The sequence below is a fragment of the Aquarana catesbeiana genome, linkage group LG12 (assembly GCF_042186555.1).
Source record: "Aquarana catesbeiana isolate 2022-GZ linkage group LG12, ASM4218655v1, whole genome shotgun sequence".
NCBI lineage: Eukaryota > Metazoa > Chordata > Amphibia > Anura > Ranidae > Aquarana > Aquarana catesbeiana.
This window is the reverse complement of record NC_133335.1, coordinates 41,287,762-41,313,678: the sequence shown is the minus strand read 5'-3', so window position 1 is coordinate 41,313,678 and position 25,917 is coordinate 41,287,762. Positions and strand designations below refer to the sequence as shown.

The window sequence follows — 25,917 nt, the reverse complement described above, 5'->3', positions numbered from 1 at the left end:
TTACTTCCGAAGGTCTATTTGTACCCTTGAGAGATTCCGTGAATCCCCATGCACCAACACTAGTAAAGACAAAGAAGGAGAGACAGAGAGAAAAGAAGAGAAGAGAGGAGAAAAGAGGCAGGAAAGGAAGGAATGGGGAAGAAGGGAGGGGAAGAAATGGGGCACAGGGAGGCAACGCGCGCACCCATTTCCTAGTAAGTGCACCCACTGGTCCAGTCGACCGGCATCCATAGCCCAATTGACTATAAGTTGCTCGGAAATGGGACAATTTTAAACTGGTGTATCACTCCCAAAAAGAGCCCGACCTTCATCTGAAAAGATGAAAATATTCCAGATGGACCACATCTTGGTAAACCGTTCATTTTGGTGATGGGCCGTGAGGATTAGGTCCTCCATTTTTTTGATTTCCTCAACCTTTCTGAGCCATAAACTAATAGGTGGAGATTGTGTGGACTTCCAGTATAAGGGAATGCAAGCCTTTGCTGCGTCAAATAGATGTGGGATTAGTGATTTTTTATACGCCTTTCGGGATTTGTCAGAGGCATGGCGCAGGAAAAGGGCCGGGTCTGCTTGAATGGGGTATTCAGTGAACTTCTGCATCATCTGCTGAATGGTTTTCCAAAACATCTCCAACATGGGACAAGTCCAGAAAATGTGGAGGATCGTTCTTCTTTCTCTCTGACATCTCCAACAATGGTCTGTGGCAGAGGGAAAGATCTTTTGCAACTTTGCAGGGGTATTTTACCATCTGGTAACTATTTTATAGTTAGTCTCTTGCGTTTTCGAGCAGATTGAGGATTTATATGTGAAATGGAGGATGTTTTGTTTTTGACGCATCGTAAAAGTGCACTGAAGATCTCCTTCCCACTTATCTAGGCAACGGAGATGATGGTTATCTGGTGGTGTGATCAACAATTGATAGATGGCTGATAAGGTATGGGGCATAGCACCATCTTCCGAGCTATAGATCTCTAGGGTGGTTAGAGTTTGGTCAGAGCTACTGGGTAGGGGTATTGATTAGTGATCCATTTTTTTATATTTTTCTTTACAATCTAAGTTTTTTTCATATTGTGGGCCATGAGACAAGTATTCAATTACTATTTCATTTTTGACATATTGTTTACTTTTACTGACTATATGACTAAAGTCCTAGATCAGGGGTCTCAAACTGGTGGCCCTCCAGCTGTTGCAAAACAATTCCCATCATGCCTCTGCCCAGAGTCGTAGTTTAAAGCTCGTGGGCCCGATGCAAAAATTGACCTGCCCCCCCCTACTTCCAACGTGCGTGCAGATACATCCACCGTACACCAAGATACTCAAAGTGGCTTAAGAGTTTTGAGTTCCCAGAGTTCCTCTTTACAGCAGAGGACAGGAATTACCACTGAAGAATCAGAGGACGGGGATCACCACTGGAGAACCAGAGGATAGAGACCCCTAGCAGGTCACTTGGCAGAGCTCCTTTCCCATCCCAGCACTGTATACAGCACCCCCCCCACACTACACAGGGCTGGGACCACATTCCTTTACACACAGTCTGTCAAGCCCTCACAGGGTGTATCTGGGCTTTATGTTGCTATTCTGACCTGTGAAATTCACTGGTAGGAACGGCAGTGTACTTGCAATAGGCAGATACACCCTGTGCAGATCATGGCTAACTGGCTGTGTTGTAAAGGAATGTGATTTCAGCCCTGCGGAGGAGGAACAGTATAGAGTGCTGTAATGGGAAAGGAGCTCAGCAGCTGGGCATAGGGTGGATGGGGTGGTCAGGGGGCTTTGGGGCAACTTAGATCTGAGAGGGCAAAGCCATGTGACACAAAATCTGGAGCCTGCAGCCCTTCAGGGGCCCCCTGAGGTGTTAAGGGATTTGTTTTAGCAATTTTTGAAGGTTTCTCTGTGTTGGCAGGTGTTGGGGGAAGGTCACCTCCCAGAGGTGTGTGTCTTTTCCCCAGTTTTCAGGGAAGTGGGGTAAGTAGACATCCCCGGGTGGGGGGTGGGTACATAGAATCCCAGCTGGTGACTAGGAGACACTGAGCAGTGTCATACCTCACCAGTGATATCGGTCCCATCATAGCTACAGGACGGTACTCTGCTCCTCTTGCCTCCCTGAGCTTGGTTACCATTCCATGTTGCCAGCACACAGCACAGACACTTCGCCATCCTGGGCTGTTCTCACCTTGTGCTCCTCTCCATTCAGGAAATGGCTCACAGCTTCTCCCCAGCCAATGGGAACAGACGGGTGTGGACTGTGGAAGTCAAAGTAGAAGCCCAGTACTGGAGCATGGCTGTAGGGCCCTAGGGCAGATTGGCGCTGTATTTTGTGGAGCATATGATAATATGACAGGGAGGCTTCAGGGGCCCCCTGGAGCTAGGGGCGGGGTTGCGATTGTGACCCCTGCAACCCCTTATGCTACGCCCATGCCAGTGCCTGTGGGAATCATGCTTGTAACTGTCAGCCTTGCAATGTCTCATGGGACTTGTAGTTTCGCAACAGCTGGAGGGCCATCAGTTTGAGACCCCTGTCCTAGATAATTTCAACATGTATTTCTAAGGCTTTTGAACGTAGATCATAATTCTTAGAGGGAAATACTAGAATAATACCAGCAAACATTTAGGAGGTGGCTTTTGCTTCATGTAACTATGTATTCAACTGTTACTGCACCATGCTACATCTGTTAACCTTTTTTTGTGTGATACTCTGTACAATACAAGTTGGCAGACCTTCAATTTACTGCAAACATGCACATCATTGTGAGGCATTCCTAAATGCATCTGTCAGTCTCTACAGTGATGCTGTGAGGAAGCCCCTAAAGAACACCCTGTCTCAGTGGAGGTCACTGGAAACCTCCCTAAGCAAAGAAACTTTGGAAAGACCTGGGGATTCAGTAGTAAACCCTAAATGAGGCCAGTCATCCTTACCACTATAGCTGATTATATTTGAAACAGTAAACAAAACCTTCAGCCACCAGGGAGCTTTCACCAATAGGAGCTTTCCCTATTCCTCTCTGTGTAACATGCACATTTAATCAGCATTATGGGCCAAAGTTGGTAGGACAGACAAGATCTTTCAGAGAGTCAGACACATAATTGCACAATCACTGGTATCCCATTACATGTAACAGTAGATAAGGAATCATGCCTGATAAAGTTAGCACTTCAGTATGTCCAACAATGTTTTTTTTTTTACATTCCTCTGGAGACACTTACATTCTTTTTGCATTATTCAACCTATAATGGCATCGTGTAACACATACCGACAATGACTAGCATACCACATATGTGTTTATTTTCATGCTGAGAGCTAATTAGTGTGTTTTAAGGTTCTAGTTCATTACATTAATCTGTCTTCAAACATCCAGGAGCCTGCAATGCATTTTCTATTATAAGGGTATTCTTAGACATAAAACTAAGACTAAACTTGTTTCTGACTAATCTTCATTGCAAAAAAAAAAAGAAAAATCTAATTGGGTATTCAGACAATGTTGTGGATTTTCATTTGCTCTTCCATAATTAGAACCTACATCCATTTACTAGACACAGTTTTATTCAGTAGTATGCGTGAGAAAGTACAAGAGACTCAAGGGAAAGCTGTGTCAAAAAGTGATATTAAAAAAATGAAAATTAGAGTAAACTCTGTAGAACTTGCAAATTAAATGCTAGCCAAAAAATATGAAGGTTTGACATCTGAAAAATGCAAACACACACAATAAAATGGGTGCCATTTAAAATCCCAAATTGAGTCGAAGCTCAGGCTGTGTCTGCAATATATATTTTCCCCCAGATATTTCCTAAACATTTATAATTATATAATTAATATGTAACGATTCTTTTATTACACATCGTTTCTAAGATTAAAAATTAAAAATGATGTGTTTTTTCTTCAAAGTTTTGAAATGACCCAATCTTTAACTTGCCCTACATTTATAAATGCTCCCAATGTCTTTTTATAGCTCTGCCTACAAATAGTTAAGAGAATTCTATTTATATGCTGGCTAGAAAATGAGTACTGAATATGATCAATTTAAATAGATGTGTCACTCAAGAAGACTGCGCTGTATATAAACCAATACAGCAAAACAACAAAGAACAAAGTAAAATGTGGAAAATGTAGTTAGAGAGAAGGCACTCACTGTGGAAAAATTGTGTGGGCCACAAGTTTCACCTCGATACCGGCAAGAAAGCAGCATGTCTTCCAGTTGATGGCCCAGTCTGTCCATGAACCCGACACTGATCCCATCAAAGTCCCGAGGTGGCAGGAAAAGCCGGAAATCTGCAAGTTTGTGGAACCATTTGTGTTTGTCCTCGGGCAGCAGCTCTGCCAGCAGGGGTCGAGCTGTGCGGTTGGCCAACAATAGTCCCAGCCAGTAACCTGCAAAGTAAAGATCGCTTTTGCTGAGCTTGTGAAATCGAACTGGGTTGTTGTTGCAAAGGGTAACAGCTGGAAAGACCAGCTCCTTGCTCCATTCCAGCTGCACTCGGGTGTGAGATGGAAAAGATAACCAATAGAGCAACCTGTTGGATGACCAAGACAGTAAGAGTCCCAGCGATGTGAAGAAGGCAAGGAACCAAAATGCACGTCGTTGAAATGCCAACCTTGGTGAGCATATATATCTCAGGCCATGCAGCTTGGTGTGCTCCAGAGAGGGTAGCTTTAAGGCACGGCGTTGCTTTGTCCTGGCGTAGCACGTGGGGGGCACCACCTGGGCATCTCTTCTGGACACACCTGAGGGGCAGCTGCCAGCTGGAGCCCGGCTCCTCTCTTCTCGAGTCATGACACACCCCCAGGGACTCACCAGTAGGGGGGCATCTCACGCTGGGCATCTGCAGAACAGCTGGGTACCACCACCCCCTCATTCATTCAGTCAGTGCAATGCCCAGAATGATAGCTGAAATGAAACTGCCTAGCAAAAAGCAGGCTAGTTGCTATACCCTGGGCAAAATAAGCATGGCAGTTTGAGATTATCACAGAAAGCACCTCTGATAAACCCACTCAAATTTGCCTTGTCTACAAACACTGATGTCTTTGTATGTATAGCCTGATCTTCATGTTATGCTCATTGCTCAGGGTGAAAAAAAAAAAAGAAAAAAAAAAAAAGACTAAAGATTCCCCCGTATCCTTGATCTTCAGATTAATGTGAGTACATTACCTTCCTTACTCGACGGAAGAAATCCTTAAGTGCTTGCACGATAATACATAAGCAACTAGTTGTCTCCCACTCACTTCAGAAAGGGAAAGACGTTTCTCCTTCCCAGGGAAGCCAGATTGCCATGACAGTGAAAAGCATTTAGGGGAAAAGTGAAGGTGTTGAAATATCTTCAGTTTCTTCTGCCAACTCTAAGTGTTCAGAGCAGGTGTGTAACAAATAAACCTTCCGGAACGATTACCCAGGTGCTGGCAAGATCATTGTGTTGTTTTTCTCCGATGCAGATTCTCCTTTTCATTTACTGACACTTTTTAGATGCTTTCCAGGCATAAGGGACTAAAGACCACAGGATGATAAATCTGCCCACTCAGCTGGTTACAAATGAAGAATCAACGAGATCCTTGGCTTCTCTTAGTTCTTAGTCTTTCTAGCGGGTTAATTACCCTACAGAGTCGTTGAGAAATCCCATACGGACCACCATGAAGAACGCTGGATATTGAGTCATTTAAAATCTTCTTTAATGTCTAAATAATAATTAAAAAAAAAGGAAACAAAACATTAGGGAAAAGATTTTCAATCTGTTACTGTTTGGATGACAGCACTGGTTACTAAGCTGAAAACTTGGCAAAGATGTCTGTGCTCTAGGGCTGATTCATTCAGGACAAGAATACCCTGTGCCTGGATTTGTGTACTCGCCACGCACAAGAGAAAAAGCACCATCAGAAACCATTTGCTTTTATCCAGATAAAACACAGCGCTCTACATCCAACAAAACTTTGGGACCCCAGAGCAGACATGGGCTGGGTAAGTTCAGCACTGCGGACAGCTCCTTCAGCATCAAGTCCTCAGCACTGGCAGATGCAGAGCTATTACAGAACCCAGATAGGTGGACCAGACAGACAGACAGCGCTCAGAGGGCTGCCTTTTCACAATCAAGACTGGAAAAAGCACATAATGATATTTACAGAGAACCAAGGTAGAGCTTGCCTGCAGGGGGGGGGGGAGTGATCCGACGTGAGGGTAGGTCCTCCTAAGTTGCACTGAGAATTGGTATATCATATGTCCCTCTCTCGCTGTCTCTGCTGCACACAGGCATCTCTATTTGTGCACCAGTGCAATCCTGCATTACCGTATTCTTCTTTGTACAGCAGTGCTCTCTGGATTACCAACAAGCTAAGAAAGCAGGAGCACTCTGACACTCTCTCCAAGCTCCTATCAACAGAATACATTCTGTGCAGTAAAGGTGGAAATAGGGAGCTTTTCTCTGACAGCTGTTGGGCAAAAACACTCTTGGCATGCTCTTTATAGACAGCTGCCAGGAGACCTGGGTCTAGACTATTGGTAAAAAAAAAAAAATAAAAATAATTGAAGAGGAGGGTATTAATTTAAACACCGCTAATTATTTCATCCTACACAATAGACATTTGTATCTGTTTCTTCCTTACTAGCAAACCTAAATATGTCTTTTTTTTATCTAAGACGCTTTTATTCCAATACACAGTAATACTTAAAGCAGTATTAAACCTAAGACCAAAATGTTGCAGCTTACCAATCATTAGATGTGCTGGCTGCATGTGTTTTCTTTTTACACATTTTCCCCTCTGCTTTCACCTGGCGATCTGACCAGTAACACACCTCCTGTATTAGAGCGCCCCCACTCTGCAGGAAGGAGCACAGGGGTATCTTTGGACAGCAGCATTATCAGTCTAGGGGTAGGGGAGTGTTAGATGCACTGGCATATTAAGATACACTAACACTCGGGTCCCCAACCCCCGCACCGTGGCTCGGTACCAGTCCGTGGCCTGTTGATCACCGGGCCGCCGTCTCACAGCAGGAGGTAAGTCCCGTCACAGACCACGGGCCATTTAGCAGCCTGCGTCTATTCTCTCATGTCTCCCAACCAGCCACTGATGTCAGCCTATTAGCAGAGCAGGGGGCGGGAGCGGCTGCAGATTGGGACAGAGAGCGGGAATCTTTTCATAATAACAAGTGGGTGATCACCCGCTTGTTAATATGAGAAGTTTGGCAGCTCTCGCTCTCTGTCCCGATCTGCAGCCACTCCTGCCCCCTGCTCTGTTAATAGGCTGACATCAGCGGCTGGTCGGGAGACATGAGAGAATAGGACTGTGATGGGGGCCATGACTGCAGGGAGGAACGTGATGGGGGCCACGACTGCAGGGAGGACTATGATGGGGGGGATGACTGCAGGGAGGACTATGATGGGGGGAGCAGGTCTGCAGGGAGGACTGTGATGGGGGGCCATGACTGCAGGGAGGACTATGATGGGGGAACATGACTGCAGGGAGAACTGTGATGGGGAGCCATGACTGCAGGGAGGACTGTGATGGGGCCATGACTGCAAGGAGGACTGTGATTGGGTCATGACTGCAAGGAGGACTGTGATGGGGCCATGACTGCAAGGAGGACTGTGATGGGGCCATGACTTAAGGGAGGACTATGATGGGGGGCATGACTGTAGGGAGGACTGTGATGAGGGGCATGACTGCAGGGAGGACTATGATGGGGGGCATGACTGCAGGGGGGACTGTGATGGGGGCCATGACTGCAGGGAGGACTATGATGGGGGGCCATGACTGCAGGGAGGACTATGAAGGGGGGCCATGACTGCAGGGGGGACTGTGATGGGGGGCCATGACTGCAGGGAGGACTATGATGGGGGCCATGACTGCAGGGAGGACTATGATGGGAGGGCCATGACTGCAGGGAGGACTATGATGGGGGTAACTGCAAGGACGACTGTGATGGGGGCCATGACTGCAGGGTAGACTATGATGGGGGGCCATGACTGCAAGGAGGACTATGATGGGGGGGCCATGACTGCAAGGAGGACTGTGATGGGGGGCCATGACTGCAGGGAGGACTATGATGGAAGGGCCATGACTGCAAAGAGGACTGTGATGGGGGCCATGACTGCAAGGATGACTGTGATTGGGGGCCATGACTGCAGGGAGGACTGTAATGGGGGGTGACTGCAAGGATGACTGTGATGGGGGGCCATGACTGCAGGGAGGACTATGATGGAAGGGTCATGACTGCAAAGAGGACTGTGATGGGGCCATGACTGCAAGGATGACTGTGATGGGGGCCATGATTGCAGGGAGGACTGTAATGGGGGGGTGACTGCAAGGACGACTGTGATGGGGGGCTATGACTGCAAGGACGACTGTGATGGGGGGCCATGACTGCAAGGACGACTGTGATGGGGGGCCATGACTGCAAGGGGGACTGTGATGGGAGGGCCATGACTGCAAGGAGGACTGTGATGGGGGTCATTTCTGCAGGGAGAACTATGATGGGGGGGCCATGACTGCGAGGAGGACTGTGTTGGGGGCCATGACTGCAAAGAGGACTGTGATGGGGCTATGACTGCATGGAGGACTATGATGGGGGGCCATGACTGCAGGGAGGACTGTGATGGGGGTAACTGCCAGGACGGCTGTGATGAGGGGCTATGACTGCAGGGAGGACTATGATGGGGGGGCCATGACTGCAAGGAGGACTGTGATGGGGGGCCATGACTGCAGGGAGGACTATGATGGGGGGGGCATGAATGTAAGGAGGCCTGTGATAGGGGGCCATGACTGCAGGGAGGGCTATGATGGGGGGGCATGACTGCAAGGAGGACTGTGATGGGGGGAGAGGACTGCAAGGACCACTATGATGGGGGGCCATGACTGCAGGGAGGACTATGATGGGAGGGCCATGACTGCAAAGAGGACTGTGATGGGGTCCATGACTGCAAGGACGACTGTAATGGGGGGCCATGACTGCAAGGACGACTGTGATTGGGGGCCATGACTGCAAGGACGACTGTGATTGGGGGCCATGACTGCAAGGACGACTGTGATGGGGGGCCATGACTGCAAGGACTGTGATGGAGGGCACAGAGCTGCCATCCTGTAGCAGTTAAACTGCTATAGAGTGGTCAGCAAGTGGTTAAAGCGGGAATCGGGATTCAAACACTGTAGCTGCTGACTTTAAATAAGTACTTACCTGTCCTGGGTGACCGCGATGTCGGCCGCCCGAGGCCGACCCGTCCCTCGGCTCTCGTGTCCCAGCACCGCCATCCTAACTAAGGGAAACAGGCAGTGGAGCCTTACGGCTTCACTGCCCGTTTCCTATTGCGCATGCGCGAGTCGTGCAGCGCTTTATGAATGGGACGCGATGTTTTGTGGGACACACACAGTTCCCATAACACACCGCGCTCCATTCCCCAGAAGACAACGTGGGGAGGAGAAGAGACAACATCACCGCGGCGTAGGAAGAGGCAGATTAGGCTGCCTAGCAACAGCCATTTCACATAAGTAAAAACATTTTTTTTTCTTTTCCTCCATTTTTTTAGGTATTTTTTTGTGGAATTTTTTTTTTTTGCAGGGTGGACCTCCACTTTAAGAGACTTATTTAAAGTGCAACTACACCCAAAAGGGAACGTTCCGATTCCTTCCCTCCATACCTGCCACATTTGGCATGCCATTTTTTTGGGGGGAGTGGGTACCTAATTTCACCTAGGTGATCCAAGTGGATTTTCTCCTCATGTCACAGGTCCCAGTAGACTGGGGGGGTATTCACAAAGTGCAGAGAGGCTCACGCATGCAGTGGGCAGCCGGTGGTGAAGCCGCAAGCAGCACAGCCAACTGCCTAGTGTTATGATCCCGGTGGCGGGAACCCGAAGGCTAGTAAAGAACTGAGTGAGTAAAGAGTGAGGACAGCGCTGGATCCCCGGACAGGTGTGTATCATTGTACTAAAAGTCAGCAGCTACAGGATTTGTAGCCGATAACCTTTATTTTTTGAGTGAACAAACTCTTTAACAATTGCTTGCAGCGTTTGAGTGACATTGGACATTTCTGCTTTTCCATCAATTGAGTGCCACTGGTAAATTTGAGAATAAAAGTCACTTTAGTTCTTGCAAACCAAATTCTCACTGTGTTCGGCTTTAATCAAGTATGCAGGTAACCCTTCAGGCAAATTAGACTTTTGAAAAAGTTTTAGCAAGCCACCTGTAGTTTTGCAACAGCTGTGTTCAAAATCCTCATTTATCAATGTGTCAGATATAAGACTTGTCTTGTGTTGACCCATAGCAATCAAGATTCAAACACGTCTTGGAAAATGACAGAAAACAAAAAGACAATTTGATGACAGCTTTTGTTTTAGGCCTGGTTCACACCTACTCATTTTTTTTAGAGTCAAATATGTTTTTATTATTATATCAGAATAAAAGGACAAAGCAGGAGATCCACATATCATCTGAGTAAATTGCATAGTACGGACCATAGATCAAAAAATAGGTGTTAACATAAACATAGATAACGTACCAATAAAGGCAGGTACCTCAGGCAAAGGAAAAACAGAAACATTTAGCTTAAGACGATAAGAGTCAAAACCTGGAGGACAACATATTTGGATATGGTCAAAGAAAAACAGACAAAGTAAGAGAAAAGGAAAGAAAATGGGAAGAGGAGCAGGAGAAACGGAGGGAATCGAGGGGGGAAATAAAAAAAAGGACTTGAGCGAACCTTGGAGGACTAACCAGTAAACTTTGGTCAAGGAGCGGTAATACTTTAGTCAGCGGGTGTTAATATAGTTTTCAGTGAATCTGAAGTGTAAAAGTTTATTCAAATAAGCCTAAGAACCTTAAACTTTTCAAACATATCGTTGTCTAGGGCCAGCCTCTCCTCCATACGCATAATGTCATTTACAGTAGAAACCCACAAGGATAACGGAGGGGTAGTAGTTGTTTTCCAAAATAAATGGATCAGTTGTCTGGAAAAAGTGCAGTAGACTGCGTTTCTGAGACGCTATGGAGCCTGGAAGCATAGATAGTAATGCCATTTCTGGAGTAGGCATCAGTGGTCAGTCATAGAGACTACCGTGTATGGAAAAAACCCGAGACCAAAAGGGGCTGAATTCCAGCACAGTTCCTCCATATGTGGAGATAAGTCCCTTCAGCCGAGCCACACCTCCGACAAGTAGAGGGGACTGACGGGAATATATTGTGTAAGGAGTGGGGACCCCTGTACCATCTGGAGAGGAGTTTAAAAAAAAAATTCTTGAGTATAACAAGATATTGAAGATTTGTGTGTGAAGTGAAATGACTTTTGCCAGTCGACCATTGTGAGCTCTTTCCCCAAGTCCGTGAACCACCGCCTGGTATACGATGGGAGTTGATCATGTATTAATGCATGTAGTAATTTATATATGGAGGAAAGTAGATGTCTGGGCATTTCTGAGAGAGAGCACAGCTGTTCAAAACCCGTCAAAGGTCTATGAATTTGGGAGGAAGAGAATAGGCCAGAGCAGGAGGAGGACAGGTGAAGAGCAGTAATCCCAGGAACAGTAGGGGTGCCCATACTGGGGTGTACAAAGGAACCCGCCATCGGCCAGGAGGAGCGTGTAAAAGGACCCACCATGTGGGATCCCATGCCCTGAGGTAATGCAGGATGATCAAATAATGAGGTGAGTGACGAAGGATCAGTAGACAGGAGGGAGGACATCCCCCTTTTATACCACAAACATAAGGCAGCAATAGTCAGAGGGGAACAGGAGAAAAGCCACTGTAGCTCCTGCTCATAACCCCAAAGAAGGGCTCGTAATTTGGGTGTGGAGAGGTCCTGTTCAACCATAGTAGGCTCTTTAGTAGAAGGGTAAGGGAATCATTCCAGCACCCTAGCCAACAGGGCCGCACTGTGGTAAAGTTCAAAATCTCCTATGCGTTTTTTAGTGTGTTTTCAGCTTTGCAGACACACACTACAGTCCATTAAACATGGTTTCCTATCGGTCATGTTCACTTATGTGCATTTTATGGAAAGGGCCAGAGACTTTTTTTTCTGGTTTTTAGTTCTATAGACTTCGATGGATCAAAAAGGTGTATTGAAAAATGCAAACTGCACCAGGAATATGCAAACTGCAACCTGCATAGGTGTGAACCAGGCCTTAAAAGATAAGATAAAGAATGGCTGTGCATTAGCTTAATATGGAAGAAAAGGTTTGATGCCTGAAAATGTAGATTTTAACCCAGCAGATAGACGGTTTCCAATAGGGCCCAGCAAAAAACAGATCAGCTGTTACCTCTCAGTAATCGCACTGTAACAGGCTGCTATGGCTTACTGCAAACTCTTGAGTTTGCATTTAAAATAGGCCGTATAGACTCTGAACCTAATTGCTTTTGAAGTAGGAAATGACTAAATTATTCAGCCTGCAACACAGCATCTCTTTTCGGGGAAGACCAGTATTCCTTACTATCTCCCCCTGGTCAACTATGCTACTTGTGTGTGATGCTGAAGGCACAGCATTGCATACAAATCTATGATCCAGTGCAAAATGTGGAATAATGTGTATAGGCATGTGCTGGTGCGCCACCTAGTGGAAATATGCAGTTATGAGCCAAACAAGTATCTGAAGAAAAAAAAAAAAGAACTCTAAAATAAAATGCAGTGCCTTCAAGACTGAACGCCACCATTCTTAGTTTTATGGCCAAGTTTCTAGTCTATGTCTTGCAATAGGGATCCAGACATCACTCAGAAAGCACGAATGTATTACCCAAAAGCGAGTAAGCCCAAACCTCATGGAACATTTTAATATATGCAAATCATAGGGGTATAGCTTCTACAGTGCTAATTACTATTCATACAACCACTGGAAACAGTTTTACAGTGGACTAATTGAATGGCAAATTTGCATTCATATGATGGACTAATGATAAGATATATTCTTTGATTCAATTATTACACAGGCAGGCCTAATAAAAAAAAAACAAAAAACTGTATATTATTAATATTATTATTATTATACAAGATTTATATAGTGCCGACAGTTTACGCAGCGCTTCACAACATTAGGACAGATAGTACAGTTATAATACAATTCAATACATGGGGGAATCAGAGAGCCCTGCTCGTTAGAGCTTACAATCTAGGATTATTATTCACGATTTATATAGCGCCAATAGTTTACGCAACACTTTATATGCTTTATCTCAGATGAGGTTGCTGTGAGCTGTGCTGTACTATGTAGACTGGCAGTTGCAATTAGGTTGTGGGTATATGCAGAAGCCACTTTTCCTGAAAATATAGTTGTGTATGTGTAGAGCGTGCCTATGGCAGTTATCAAAATTTGATGGCATGGCCAAAAGGCCAATGCAACATGAATAATTATGGTAAGGAGAAAGGAAGGTAAATAAAGTGGAATTAAGCCCCAAAAAAGAGCTGTGAGCTTATCAATCCTCAAATGTGGCGACTACCTATGTTTAATGTAGTTAGCACCGCATTACCATGCAGATCACATGTGATGTCTATGCAAGTTCATCCATACAGTTTGCAGGACCCTCTTTTTTTGATCCGCACTGGAATCGGATCGTATGAGTGTTCATATCTAGGCGATCAGATTCCTGTACCATTTTCGCAGTTTTCACTGCGATCTGCGAACCGATCTGCGGGTGTCATTAACTTTATATTGACACCCGCAGCGGTTTGCAGAGGGCAGTGTGAACTGCCTGCGAGTCCTATGCGATGCGGGAACCTGCACTGGAATCGCGCTGGCTCCCGAATCACGCTGGTTCCCGCATCGCACGTGAACTCAGCCTTAAGGTGGCTCTGACAACTATGGAGGAGCAATGGAGCCTCCCTTGGACAGCAGTACTGTATGGAGATTAGACATGTACATTCGTTTTCGTCCGAATGCATTTTTGTCCAAATTTCGGGTATTTTCGTTATCATTTTAACAAACGATAACGAACAGCAGAATCCGAAAGATCCGACATAAACAAATGCTTTATTTACATTTTTGTTGCGACAACAGTTCGATATAGATAGGAGATTCGACATGACGCTGATAATAGCGATCTGTGTCCATCGAGCTTGTGGTCGAATGTGCCTAACCTTAGCTCTATTAGTCCAAGATTATTCTATGTAGAGAGAAAAGATTCGACATAGAGAGAAAAGATTCGACATAGAGAGAAAAGATTTGACATTATAGAGACAATAGCAAAAAAGGTTGAATGTGCCTAACACAACTATATTAGTCCAAGATTATTCGACATAGAGAGAAAAGATTCGACATGAAGATTCGCTGAAGCAGTCACCTTGAGCAGACATTCATGGTCAAATGCTCCGCCCATAGGCTATAGAAGAATTCTAATGTTGGTTGACTAGTAATAATAATTAATAAATATAATTATTGCTAGTGTCGTACAACATTAGAATTCTACTATAGCTTGTAGGCGGAACATTCGACCGGAAATGTACAATTGCGGCGTCGTTCAGTTTAGCTGCTCCGTCGAATCTTAGAATTAGATAGTAGATTTAGAAGGGCTTTACATAATTAACTAATCAAAGCTGAACTCCAGCTAAAAGTTACAGAAACGTTTTTTTTTTGTTTTGGGATAAAGGTTTTAACCACTTCTTGCCCGGCCAAAGTACATATTCGGCCGGGCGGGTTCTCTCCAGTTCTGGGAGGATGTACCCATTAGTTATACTTTAACACACCCAGAAGTGGGGCATGCAGCATGATCTATGACTGCTGTGTCTCCCAGACACAGTGGATCACCAATCACAGTACCAGGCCGCTGTGAGAGGCCCTGATACCATGTGGCCCTTGTGACCAATCACAGCAATCATAGTTACAGTAGTAAACAAGGCTGTCATTTGTGATGCCTTACTTATTATTGCGTGATCTGTGTGATTGGTCACAGTGATCACATGGTACCAGGACCTTTTACAACGGCCCTGTACCATGTAATGGCTGTGACCAATTACATCATCACAGTAGTAAACACATGTTTCATGAATGAAATCTTTGAACAGTGGTATTGATTACCTATTACTGTGATCATCACTGTAATAAGCAAAGTGTAAAAATTAAATACTGTATATATATTTTTATACATACTGTCACCAGAACAAGTACAGTGTCACCATGGTGATCATGTACAATGACTGGCTGCTCTGATATCACAGTATGTCAGTGCCGCCAGCCATCTCTGATCACCGCCACAGCAGTACAATGTCACCAGTCCAGTGCTGCCAGACAGTATCCCTAATCACCACCACACCAGTCAGTGTTCCTAATCACTGCCACCAATTCACAGGCTTATTTGGGGCGTAGGGCTTATATTGCAGCCATCACCGACAATCACCCTAGGTCTTATTTTCGGGGAAACAGGGTAGCTAAAGTAGGAAGTGAGAAGAAATCCCTGCACATTAAGGGAATCCCTTGGGAGCCCCCCAGGCCACCAGAACCAGTGTCCCCACTGAAGATTTCGACCTCTATACTGTTGTGGGGGCAACCCAAAATTTAGGATTTTTTTAACTTTTACTTTTGATCATAACAGTAAACGGTACAAATAGAGAAGGTGAATCTCCCTAACAGGGGCAGAGGTAGCAATAAAAACCTGACAAGTGTTCTAATCCCTCTCCACTTGATTCAGCACATAAAAAAAAAGTTTTGCCATTAGTTATACTTTAACACACCCAGAAGTGGGGCATGCAGCATGATCTATGACTGCTGTGTCTCCCAGACACAGTGGATCACCAATCACAGTACCAGGCCGCTGTGAGAGGCCCTGATACCATGTGGCCCTTGTGACCAATCACAGCAATCATAGTTACAGTAGTAAACAAGGCTGTCATTTGTGATGCCTTACTTATTATTGCGTGATCTGTGTGATTGGTCACAGTGATCACATGGTACCAGGACCTTTTACAACGGCCCTGTACCATGTAATGGCTGTGACCAATTACATCATCACAGTAGTAAACACATGTTTCATGAATGAAATCTTTGAACAGTGGTATTGATTACCTATTACTGTGATCATCACTGTAATAAGCAAAGTGTAAAAATTAAATACTGTATATATATTTTTATACATACTGTCACCAGAACAAGTACAGTGTCACCATGGTGATCATGTACAATGACTGGCTGCTCTGATATCACAGTATGTCAGTGCCGCCAGCCATCTCTGATCACCGCCACAGCAGTACAATGTCACCAGTCCAGTGCTGCCAGACAGTATCCCTAATCACCACCACACCAGTCAGTGTTCCTAATCACTGCCACCAATTCACAGTGTTCCTAATCATCACCATCCACTCAAATTGTCCCTAATCATCACCATCCACTCCCAGTGTGCCTGATCACCACTGCACCAGTCATTTGGTCCCTGATGACCACCACAGCAGGTACTGTGTCCCTGATCACCGCCACACGACTCATTGTCCCTGATCACTGCCACGCCAGTTTATTTTTCCCCAATCACCGCCACACCAGTTACAGTGTCCCTTACCACCACATCAGTTACATTATCCCTGATCATTGCCACACCAGTTATATTGTCCCTGATCATCACCACACCAATTGCAGTGTCACTGATTACCAGCTCAACAGTTATAGTGCAGTGTTGCCTTGCTTGCTGCCTGTATTATCCCTGGCCTGATTGTTGACCATGTCTCTGCCTGAGGCCTGCACATGCCACTGGTTACGTTCCTGCGAGACACCAGGCCAGTGAACATAGCGTTCCTGGGGGCAGTCATGTACATACCAGTAAGCCAAGCTTATAGGAACTGGGACTGCTATAGGTGACACTACACTAAGCTATATTCTCTAAACACTCATCTGGAAGTGACCATTACAGTACATTGGTTTTCACACGATTGATTTGTGTGATACACAAAATACAATGTCCGGTATCTAATCATTCCAGACAGTGAAAAAGTCTCACACATCTTCATACTCGGGAGGAGTAACAGAATGTGTTTTGGGTTTTAGTTCTAAGTATGCCCATGCTGCATGTGAGAAATATCTTATTACATTGCCAACTTTGATTTTCATTTTCTTTCCGCATTTTCTAAAAACTTGTGGCAATAAAATGAAGCCTTCAAAAGACACGCCATGCCTCTTAAAAAATACCTTGGGGTATTTACAGTCCAAAATGTTGTCATTGTGTTTGTGTTTCTAATGTCCTGGTGCTCCAGGAACTCCAAAAATGAGATAGGTAGTCAGGAAATTAGATATGTAATTTATGCCCTGAGAATGTCTGAAGGTGCACCTTGGATTTTGGGCCCCTCTATATGGCTAGGCTGTGAATGCTTATACATGTGATATCACTGTACTCAGAAGGAGTAGCAGAATGTGTTTTGGGGTGTAATTCTAGGTATACTTATGATGAGCGCTAAAAAGATCTTATTAATTGACAATTTTGTGTAAAAAAAAATACATTTTCATTTTATTTCCTGCATTTTCCACAAACCTGTGGTGAAAAATGACATTTTCAAAAGGCCCACTATGCCTTCTCAAAAATACCTTGGAGTGCTTTCTTTCCAAAATGTGGTCATTTTGTGGGTTTTTCCACTGTCCTGGTGCTCCAGAGCCTCCAATAATCTGAAGGGTAGTCAGAAAAATGAAATGCAAATGTTGTGCTCTTTGAAAGTCCAAAAGGTTCTCCTTGGATTTTAGGACCCTCCATGTTTTTGGGGTGCAATTCTAGATATGCCAATGTTGTGTGTATAAAAATAACTTGTTAAAATGGCAACACATTTTTTTTTCTTAATTTTTCAAGAATCTGTAACAAAAAATAAGTTTAAAAAAACTCATCATGCCTCTTACTAAATACCATGGACTGTCTGCTTTCCAAAAAGGGGTAATTTAGGGGGTGATTTTTATTGTCCTGGTACTTTAGGGCCTTAAGAAATGAATATCATGAATTTTCATATATATATATATATATATATATATATATATATATATATATATATATATATATATATATATATATATATGATTTATATATATATATATATATGATATGATTTGGGTTATTTTTTACCAAAGAAATGTAGCAGAATACATTTTAGCCTAAATGTATGAAGAAAGATTGCTTGCAAAATTTTATAACAGAAACAAAGAAAAACTATTTTTTTTCCATTTTATATAGCAAAAAACAAAAATCCCAGTGGTGATTAAATACCACCAAAAGAAAGTTATATCAGTCTCCAAAAATTGATACAAATTTCATTTGAGTACATTGTTGTATGACTAAGTAATTGTCATTCAAGTATGACAGTGCTGAAAACTAGAAAACGGCCTGGACAGAAAGGGGGTTTAACATTCCAGTCTTCAAGGGGTTAAAATATTAACGGTATATAGCAAATCGCTTTGGTCTGTCAATAAATGTACTGTATATGCATACATATAGCTATGTTGGTAAAATAAAAATATTTAGCATAGGCCACATCCAGGCAAAGAATATAAGGAAAGGTTAGGAGGTTGCAGAGCTTTCTTTTCTTTAAATGGACATCTAAGCTCCAGCACATAAACCCGCGTATTTAGTGACTGTGCAAAGATATATATAACCTTTCAAAAACAATTTTGTTTGGTGAGAAGTAAACACTGATTGCTTGCAGCGTGTTGTCTTCATCAGATGTCTGATGAGCGCCCACTGAGCTATACACCTCTAGCAACTGATCCTACACATCCACTATCTTGCTGCAATTTAAGTAGCCCGGAGTCTCTCTATTCAGTTATGCAGCAGTAAGCTATTCACTTTTAGGATCATCTACATTACTGTACAGACAGAGTACTGTATTTATTGGCGTATAACTCACTTTTTCACCATGAAAATTGGGTGCAAATAGCGTGTGCGTGTTATACGCCAATACTTCAATTTTAGCTGCCTCGGGGGGACAGGGAAGGGGGCGGGATGATCGCTGTCAGATTACATACAGTGAGAATCTCCTGTTTACTTGGCGGCCTCTGTAATAGGAAGTCCTGTCTATTGGGCCACCATTGGACCACTGTTCTGTCTATCATAGGAGATTCTCACTGTATGTAATCTGTCGGCGCTTGTCCCGCCCCCCTCCCTGTCCCCTCTAGGCTGAAGATGGGCATCGATCAGGCTGCACTGATGGCACTGGTGAGGCTGCTGCATTGATGGCAATGGCGAGGCTGCTTTGATGTAAACTGATGAGGCTGCATTGATGCCACTTGTGAGGCTGCAGATGGGCATTGATCAGGCTGCACTGATGGCAATGGTGAGGCTGCAGATGGGCACTGACCCTTATTTTGCTTCAAAGTTCCTTATTTAAAATTTAAGTTTTTTTCCTGAAACTTCCCTCTGAAAATGAATGTGCGTGTTATACGCCGATAAATATGGTAATTCGTAGAGACAAGAAAGGTCTAAATTAATTCTTGTCTTTTCATTCATTTTATTTTAATGTAGAACTATAGGAAAAAAACTTTTTTTTTTTCATTTTGGATATAGTAAGGGAGGGTTATAACTCCTGTCATTTTTACTTTTGCCATTTGTGTCCCATTGGGGAAATGTGCCGTGACTTCCTGTCCCATACCCTGTTTCCCCGAAAATAAGACTAGCGTGATTGTCGGGGATGGCTGCAATATAAGCACTACCCCCCAAATAAGCCCTACCCTGTTTCCCTGAAAATAAGCCCTACAAGGACTTTAACTCTGGCTTATTTGGGGCGTAGGGCTTATATTGCAGCCATCACCGACAATCACCCTAGGTCTTATTTTCGGGGAAACAGGGTAGCTAAAGTAGGAAGTGAGAAGAAATCCCTGCACATTAAGGGAATCCCTTGGGAGCCCCCCAGGCCACCAGAACCAGTGTCCCCACTGAAGATTTCGACCTCTATACTGTTGTGGGGGCAACCCAAAATTTAGGATTTTTTTAACTTTTACTTTTGATCATAACAGTAAACGGTACAAATAGAGAAGGTGAATCTCCCTAACAGGGGCAGAGGTAGCAATAAAAACCTGACAAGTGTTCTAATCCCTCTCCACTTGATTCAGCACATAAAAAAAAAGTTTTGCCATTAGTTATACTTTAACACACCCCTGTCCAAATAAAATACATATGTGGCTTTTCTAGTCTATTAAAAATTCTGCCATGGAGTTTTGTCCAGGGAGCCCACCCTCATTCCTTCCCGTGTCTCAGAATATCTCCCTATGGATTATTTTAATATGAAATCTGTCACCGCGTAGGTGGCAGATACTCTCTGTCTCAAACTACCTCTCAGGCCAGCTTGGGCTGTTTGTCATAATATATAAACACACAATTCTACAGGCGTAAGTCACAAAAACCACAACATGAATTGTTTGTGCTTTTTTCTTCAACCACAAAAGTATTTTCACAAATGTATATTTACTAATTGCATTACTGTAGGGATCACCTTATTTTTTTAGATATTTCGACTGTAAATATCAATTTACAACAGTATTGTATAGGCCAGTGGTTCTCAACCCTATCCTCAAGTACCCCCAACAGGTCATGTTTTGGGAATTTCTCTTAGAAAATAAAAAAAAAAAAAAGTTACAGCGAACGGAATGGCTGGAAAAGCACGATTAGTTGATATAAATTCAATACCCAACAAGAATTTATACTAAACACAAGGTGCTGTGCACATCTTAATTTCAGCCTGCACCAATTCTAAGTAGACAATCTTCTTTCTTGACGTTATTGCCTCTTTCTCTCTAAAGCTTTCAGAACCAACATTATTAAACATATTTTAAGCATAAAGCCCCGTACACACGATCGGATTGTTGGCCAACAAATTTTGTCTGAAAGATGTTGGCTCAAACTTGTCTTGCCTACACACGGTCACACAAATGTTGGCCAACAATCACGAACGTAGTGACGTACTACTCTTTAGCGCCACCCTTTGGGCTCCTTCTGCTAATTTTGTGTTAGTAGAGGTTTGGTGAGTGTTGATTTGCACTTTTCTTTTTTGCGTTTTTCATGTAGCGCTTTTCAGTTCGCGATTTTCATTTCGTGCTTTTCAGTTCGTTTCAGGCCGTTCGTCAACCAGACATGTTGCAGAATCGGAGGAGATAACGTGTTATTTATTATTGGCCTTGGAGTTTTTGCTTTGACATTATTTTTTGGGTTGAATAATAATGATTTGATTTGGTATATTTTCTATATTTTTGGATGCATAGAATGCACTTTTTGGTTAAGTTCTATTGGCAGATAGCATGTCTAATTTTATTTGTTTTCTTTTTTTAATGCACAATAAAAAAATTGTGGAGAATAATACTTGGCTATGTGTTTTACTTCAAATGACAGTTTGGGAGTAGGCAGTTACATTTAAAAAAACTACAATGTAAAATGAACAAGGAACACCAACATAGTTGTATCTTTGATCTTAAAAACTACGGGATAATGATGTTGTGGTAACTTGCCCAAATAAAAAACCCCTAAAAATAATATTCTTGATATCACTAGAAAAAATCATCAACTCACATGGTTGATGATTAAAAGAGGCACGTCTAAGTATGTAGGCATCTGGGGTAAAGCTGTCCACATAGACCATCCTCCGCACCGCTGGCTCTCACTGCTGTCATTCTGCTATCATGACCGGGAAGACTACCCTGCAGTAGAGTGATCTGAAAGCGAGGCTTGAATCGCTTGTGGAGTACAGTGTGGAAGGGACGACGTCAATGGCGGTGAGAAGGACGGTCTATGCGGACATCTTTACTCCGGATGCCTGCATACTTAGATGTGTCTGTTTTAATCATCAACCATGTAAGTTGCTAAATGTTGTACCTTCATTAACTGTAACCATATTGCTACACTTAAAGGAACCTCTCTTCTCTTTTATACTCAGTTTTGACATGACGCTACTCGTATATCAAGACGTCGCTTGTATATCAAGTCAACATTTATTTAAAAATGTTGCTTGTCTTGCAAAACGCTCTCAAACCAAGTTACTCTCAAACCAAGGTTTTACTGTACTGACTTTTTGATATATACACAATAGTGGAAAACTTTTCTGTGTGTACTGAATCAGGCTAGTATTCCCAGTACATATGACCATACATGCACAATCTTATACAAAATACTGTATGCATTGCAAAAAGAAAACACTTAAATGAGGTATTAAATTCTACTGTGTATGGGTAATAAGGCCTCATGTACACTGCTGCTGGTATACGGACGTTCAGAGGCAGTTGGATGCTTTTTTTCAACTGCCCCTGAACTCATCCAATGTTATCATATGTGTACATGTACACAGGTTTGTTTAATTTCGTTTTTAGGTAGTTGCGTCTAGAAGCTTTTTGAGTGCAGACGCCGAAGTTTCCGACTTTTCAGATGCCAAACGCGGCTAAACGTGGTACCGTGTTTTTGTTTAGAAGCGTTTTTAAAGGTGCCCTATTTTTTTTTACATTACAAGACTTAAAAATGATAGCAAATGATGAAAAACCACTAAAAAAATATTTAAAAAACTTGTAAGTGCTTGCAATGCTTCATAGACCATTTATATACCCCTAATGAGCCCATGATCCAATCCAATACACCACTAGCATTGCTGTTAGCCAAAGTATAATTGGAATTTGACCTATATGTTGTTAGATTTGAACCAGATGAACTCTGGTCCTCGCACACAATTTTCGAGGTCTTTCCAGCCTCATCAACAGCAACGCCAGGAGAATTTCCTAACATACGCTCATTGTAGGATCCATAGTCACAGAATGACAGACACAGAATGGCTGAAATAGTTAAATAATACAGTTTTTTGTGCTTTGGGAGGGTCTTATGTTATCTTAACCCCTTGCCGACCGGCTCACGCCGATATACGTCGGCAGAAGGGCACGTACAGGCATATTAACGTACCTGTACGTTGCCCTTTAAGAAGCGGTTTGCGCCCGCCGAAGCGGTTTGCGCCCGCCGAAGCGGTTTGCGCCCGCCGCGAGTGTGATCGCGGGTCCCGCGGACTCGATGTCCGCGGGTATACCCGCGATCGTCTCACGGAGAGGAAGAACGGGGAAATGCTGATGTAAAGAGGCATTTCCCTGCTCTGCCTAATGACACTGATCACCGCTCCCTGTAATCGGGAGCAGTGATCAGTGTCGTGTCACACATAGCCCCTCCCCTCCACAGTTAGAATCACTCCCTAGGACAACACTTAACCCCCTCACTGCCAGTCACATTTACACAGTAATCAATGCATTTTTAATCACACTGATCGCTGCATAAATGTCCCAAAAACGTGCCAAAAGTGTCCGATGTCTCTGCCATAATGTCGCAGTCACGATAAAAATCGCTAATCGCTGCCATTACTAGTAAAAAAAAAAAAATTATTAATAAAAAATGCCATAAAACTATCCCCTATTTTGTAGATGCTATAACTTTTGCGCAAACCAATCAATAAACGCTTATTGTGATTTTTTTTACCAAAAATATGTAGAAGAATACATATCGGCCTAAACTGAGGAAAAAAAATGTTTTTTTTTATATATTTTTGGGGGATATTTATTATAGCAAAAAGTAAAAAATAATGCGTTTTTTTCAAAATTGTTTATTTGTGGGGAAAAAAGGACGTCAATTTTGTTTGGGAGCCCCGTCACACGACCGCGCAATTGTCAGTTAAAGTGACGCAGTGCCGAATCGCAAAACGTGCTCTGGTCTTTGGGCAGCCAAATGGTCCAGGGCTTAAGTGGTTAAATAAACGCTCCTAGACGCGAACGCCACATGCAAATGCGGCTAAAGGGGCGTCTTTAAACACTGCTTTCAAGCTGTCAAAAAAATCAATCAGAAGAGGTTGCCTCAGCGTCACGTGTACATTAGGCCTAAGCTCTCACCATATTGTGCAAGTATGCACAGCATAGGTACACATTGGGGTTGATTTACTAAAGGCAAATTCACTTTGCAATACAAGTGCACTTGGAAGTGCAGTCGCTGTAGATCTGAGGGGAAGATCTGAAATGAGGGGAAGCTCTGCTGATTTTATCATCCAATCATGTGCAAGCTAAAATGCTGTTTGTTCTTTTCCTTGCATGTCCTCCTCAGATCTACAGCGACTGCACTTCCAAGTAGTGCAGAGTGGATTTGCCTTTAGTAAATAACCCCCATTGTGTCACATTTATCTCACATAGCGCTCTCCTCCTGCAGGGACAGGTCCAGTCTCCAGCGCATCTCCATCAGATGTGATCTTCCCTTTTCCCGCAAGTCCCACAAGTATACCTCCCAACTTTTTGAGATGGGAATGAGGGACACAGGGGCGGACTGACAACTCATGGGGCCCCCGGGCAATAGGAGATTATGGGGCCCCCAGGCAATCAGAGATTATGGGGCCACACAGTATACAATCACACAGTATACACAGACATGTTTCTATTGGCTGAGAAGGTACTGGAGAGGTGGGTCAGCTATAATCTCTGGATTTTTAGACCAAAAGGATGTCAGTAAGGGACATTTCAGAGACAGATGTAAAAAAAACACAGATTTTCACATACTGTCCTTGGTTTTACTGAGGCTGGCAACCCTTATGGGGTCCCCTAGTGGCCCAGGGCCCTCGGGTAGTGCCCGAGTGGCTCAATGGTCAGTCCGCCCCTGGAGGGACACCTATCAGCAAAAGTATGCAGGCATAGGACACACCCCTTGTCACACCCCCTTAAAGGAGAATTGTACAAAAAAACAAGATGGTTAAACCCACAAGTGCTGATTTTTACCACTACTATTCCTTTATATTGGCTTTTGGAATTTACAAATGCAGCAATTTAGAAATCAGATGAAAGATTTATCACTGGGAAACACTTTTTGAAAGATAAAAAGTGCATTTTATATACATCTATATGGATCAGACCAAAATGAGGGACAAATGAGGAGGAATGAGGGACAGAGGGACATTGCTCCAAATCAGGGACAGTCCCTCGAAATCAGGGACAGTTGGGAGCTATGTACAAGGCTCCTTATTGGTCACTGGACAGCCACTGACAATGTAACTCCTTAAAATGTGGAAAGAAGTTACACTGTCCACGGCAAGCCAAAAATAAGTCAGGATGTACACCACATGGCCATGTGCTATGTACTGTACATTATAAGAGAAAAACTACTAAAACTACTAGGACAAGAGGGGGGAAGTTTTTTCTGGAAAAAAATACTGTTTTTCTTTAGCAAATAATTACTATTCCTAGCATTTTTCAAAGGGTGGCTTTAAATTGGGGATTTCCAGTGTCTCGAATCCTCTATCTGACATTCCTGACCTTCTCGGTGGTTGTACAGCGAATACACAATCTGTAAACTTTCAAATACAAACTAGGCAGGCAGGGTGAATCTGATTTGCAGCTCTGCTTGATATGCGAGACAGCTTTTACACTCCATCATAGAGAGAACAACTGAGAGGCAAGACAAACTTCCTGACTGCTCTCCTGCATTATAAGAGATCATTATATGACACATTGTAGAATGCTCATATCCCTAGTAATACTGGAGATTTATTTGAAACGTAGTCTGTCCTTGGGCTGACTGACTCCGAAATTGTTTAGAAATGCTTGCAGCATGCCATGAGGCCTTCTCCTGAGAAACATCTAAAAAAAAGTAAGATATGTGAAAAAAGACAAAAACTTTTTTTTTTTTTTTGTGTGTGTATGCTGCGCGGATAGGAACACAAACATATAGAGTGGCTTTATCAAATTTGACTGCAAAAAAAAAGGAAATACACTTCAAATCTGCTGTTAGCAGCAAGAACTGTCTTAAAGCTAGCTTAACCTCCCTGGCGGTATGATTATTTCAGATTTCAGGTGCTGAAAGCGGTACAATTATTTTGCATGGAAATTTGGCGTTTTATAATGTAGGCCTGTAATTCTTAGCAATAACACACTTAAATCTGTCCACCAAAGTCTAGTAGATATCCCGGGTATGATGAAGTTTGAAACACAAAAACATAAATTATAATATAATAAATAATTAAAAATAATAATAATATAATAATAATAAAATTAATTTCCCCACGATTCACTATCGCT

At 43.3% G+C, this 25,917-nt stretch overlaps 1 protein-coding gene across 2 annotated transcripts in view; it reads right to left on the bottom strand.

The window, feature by feature from the left end:
- ASIC2 (acid sensing ion channel subunit 2) overlaps positions 1-25,917 on the bottom strand; it is a 1,118,261-nt gene that overhangs the window by 542,919 nt on the left and 549,425 nt on the right. The window contains exon 1 of one of the 2 annotated variants that reach the window (XM_073607637.1): positions 4,128-6,269. The exons of the other annotated variant lie outside the window; for it this stretch is intronic. Coding sequence (XP_073463738.1) covers positions 4,128-4,769 — 642 coding nt within the window. The 5' untranslated portion in view covers positions 4,770-6,269. Of the gene's footprint in view, positions 1-4,127; positions 6,270-25,917 lie in introns of those variants that run through there. 2 annotated transcript variants of the gene reach the window in all.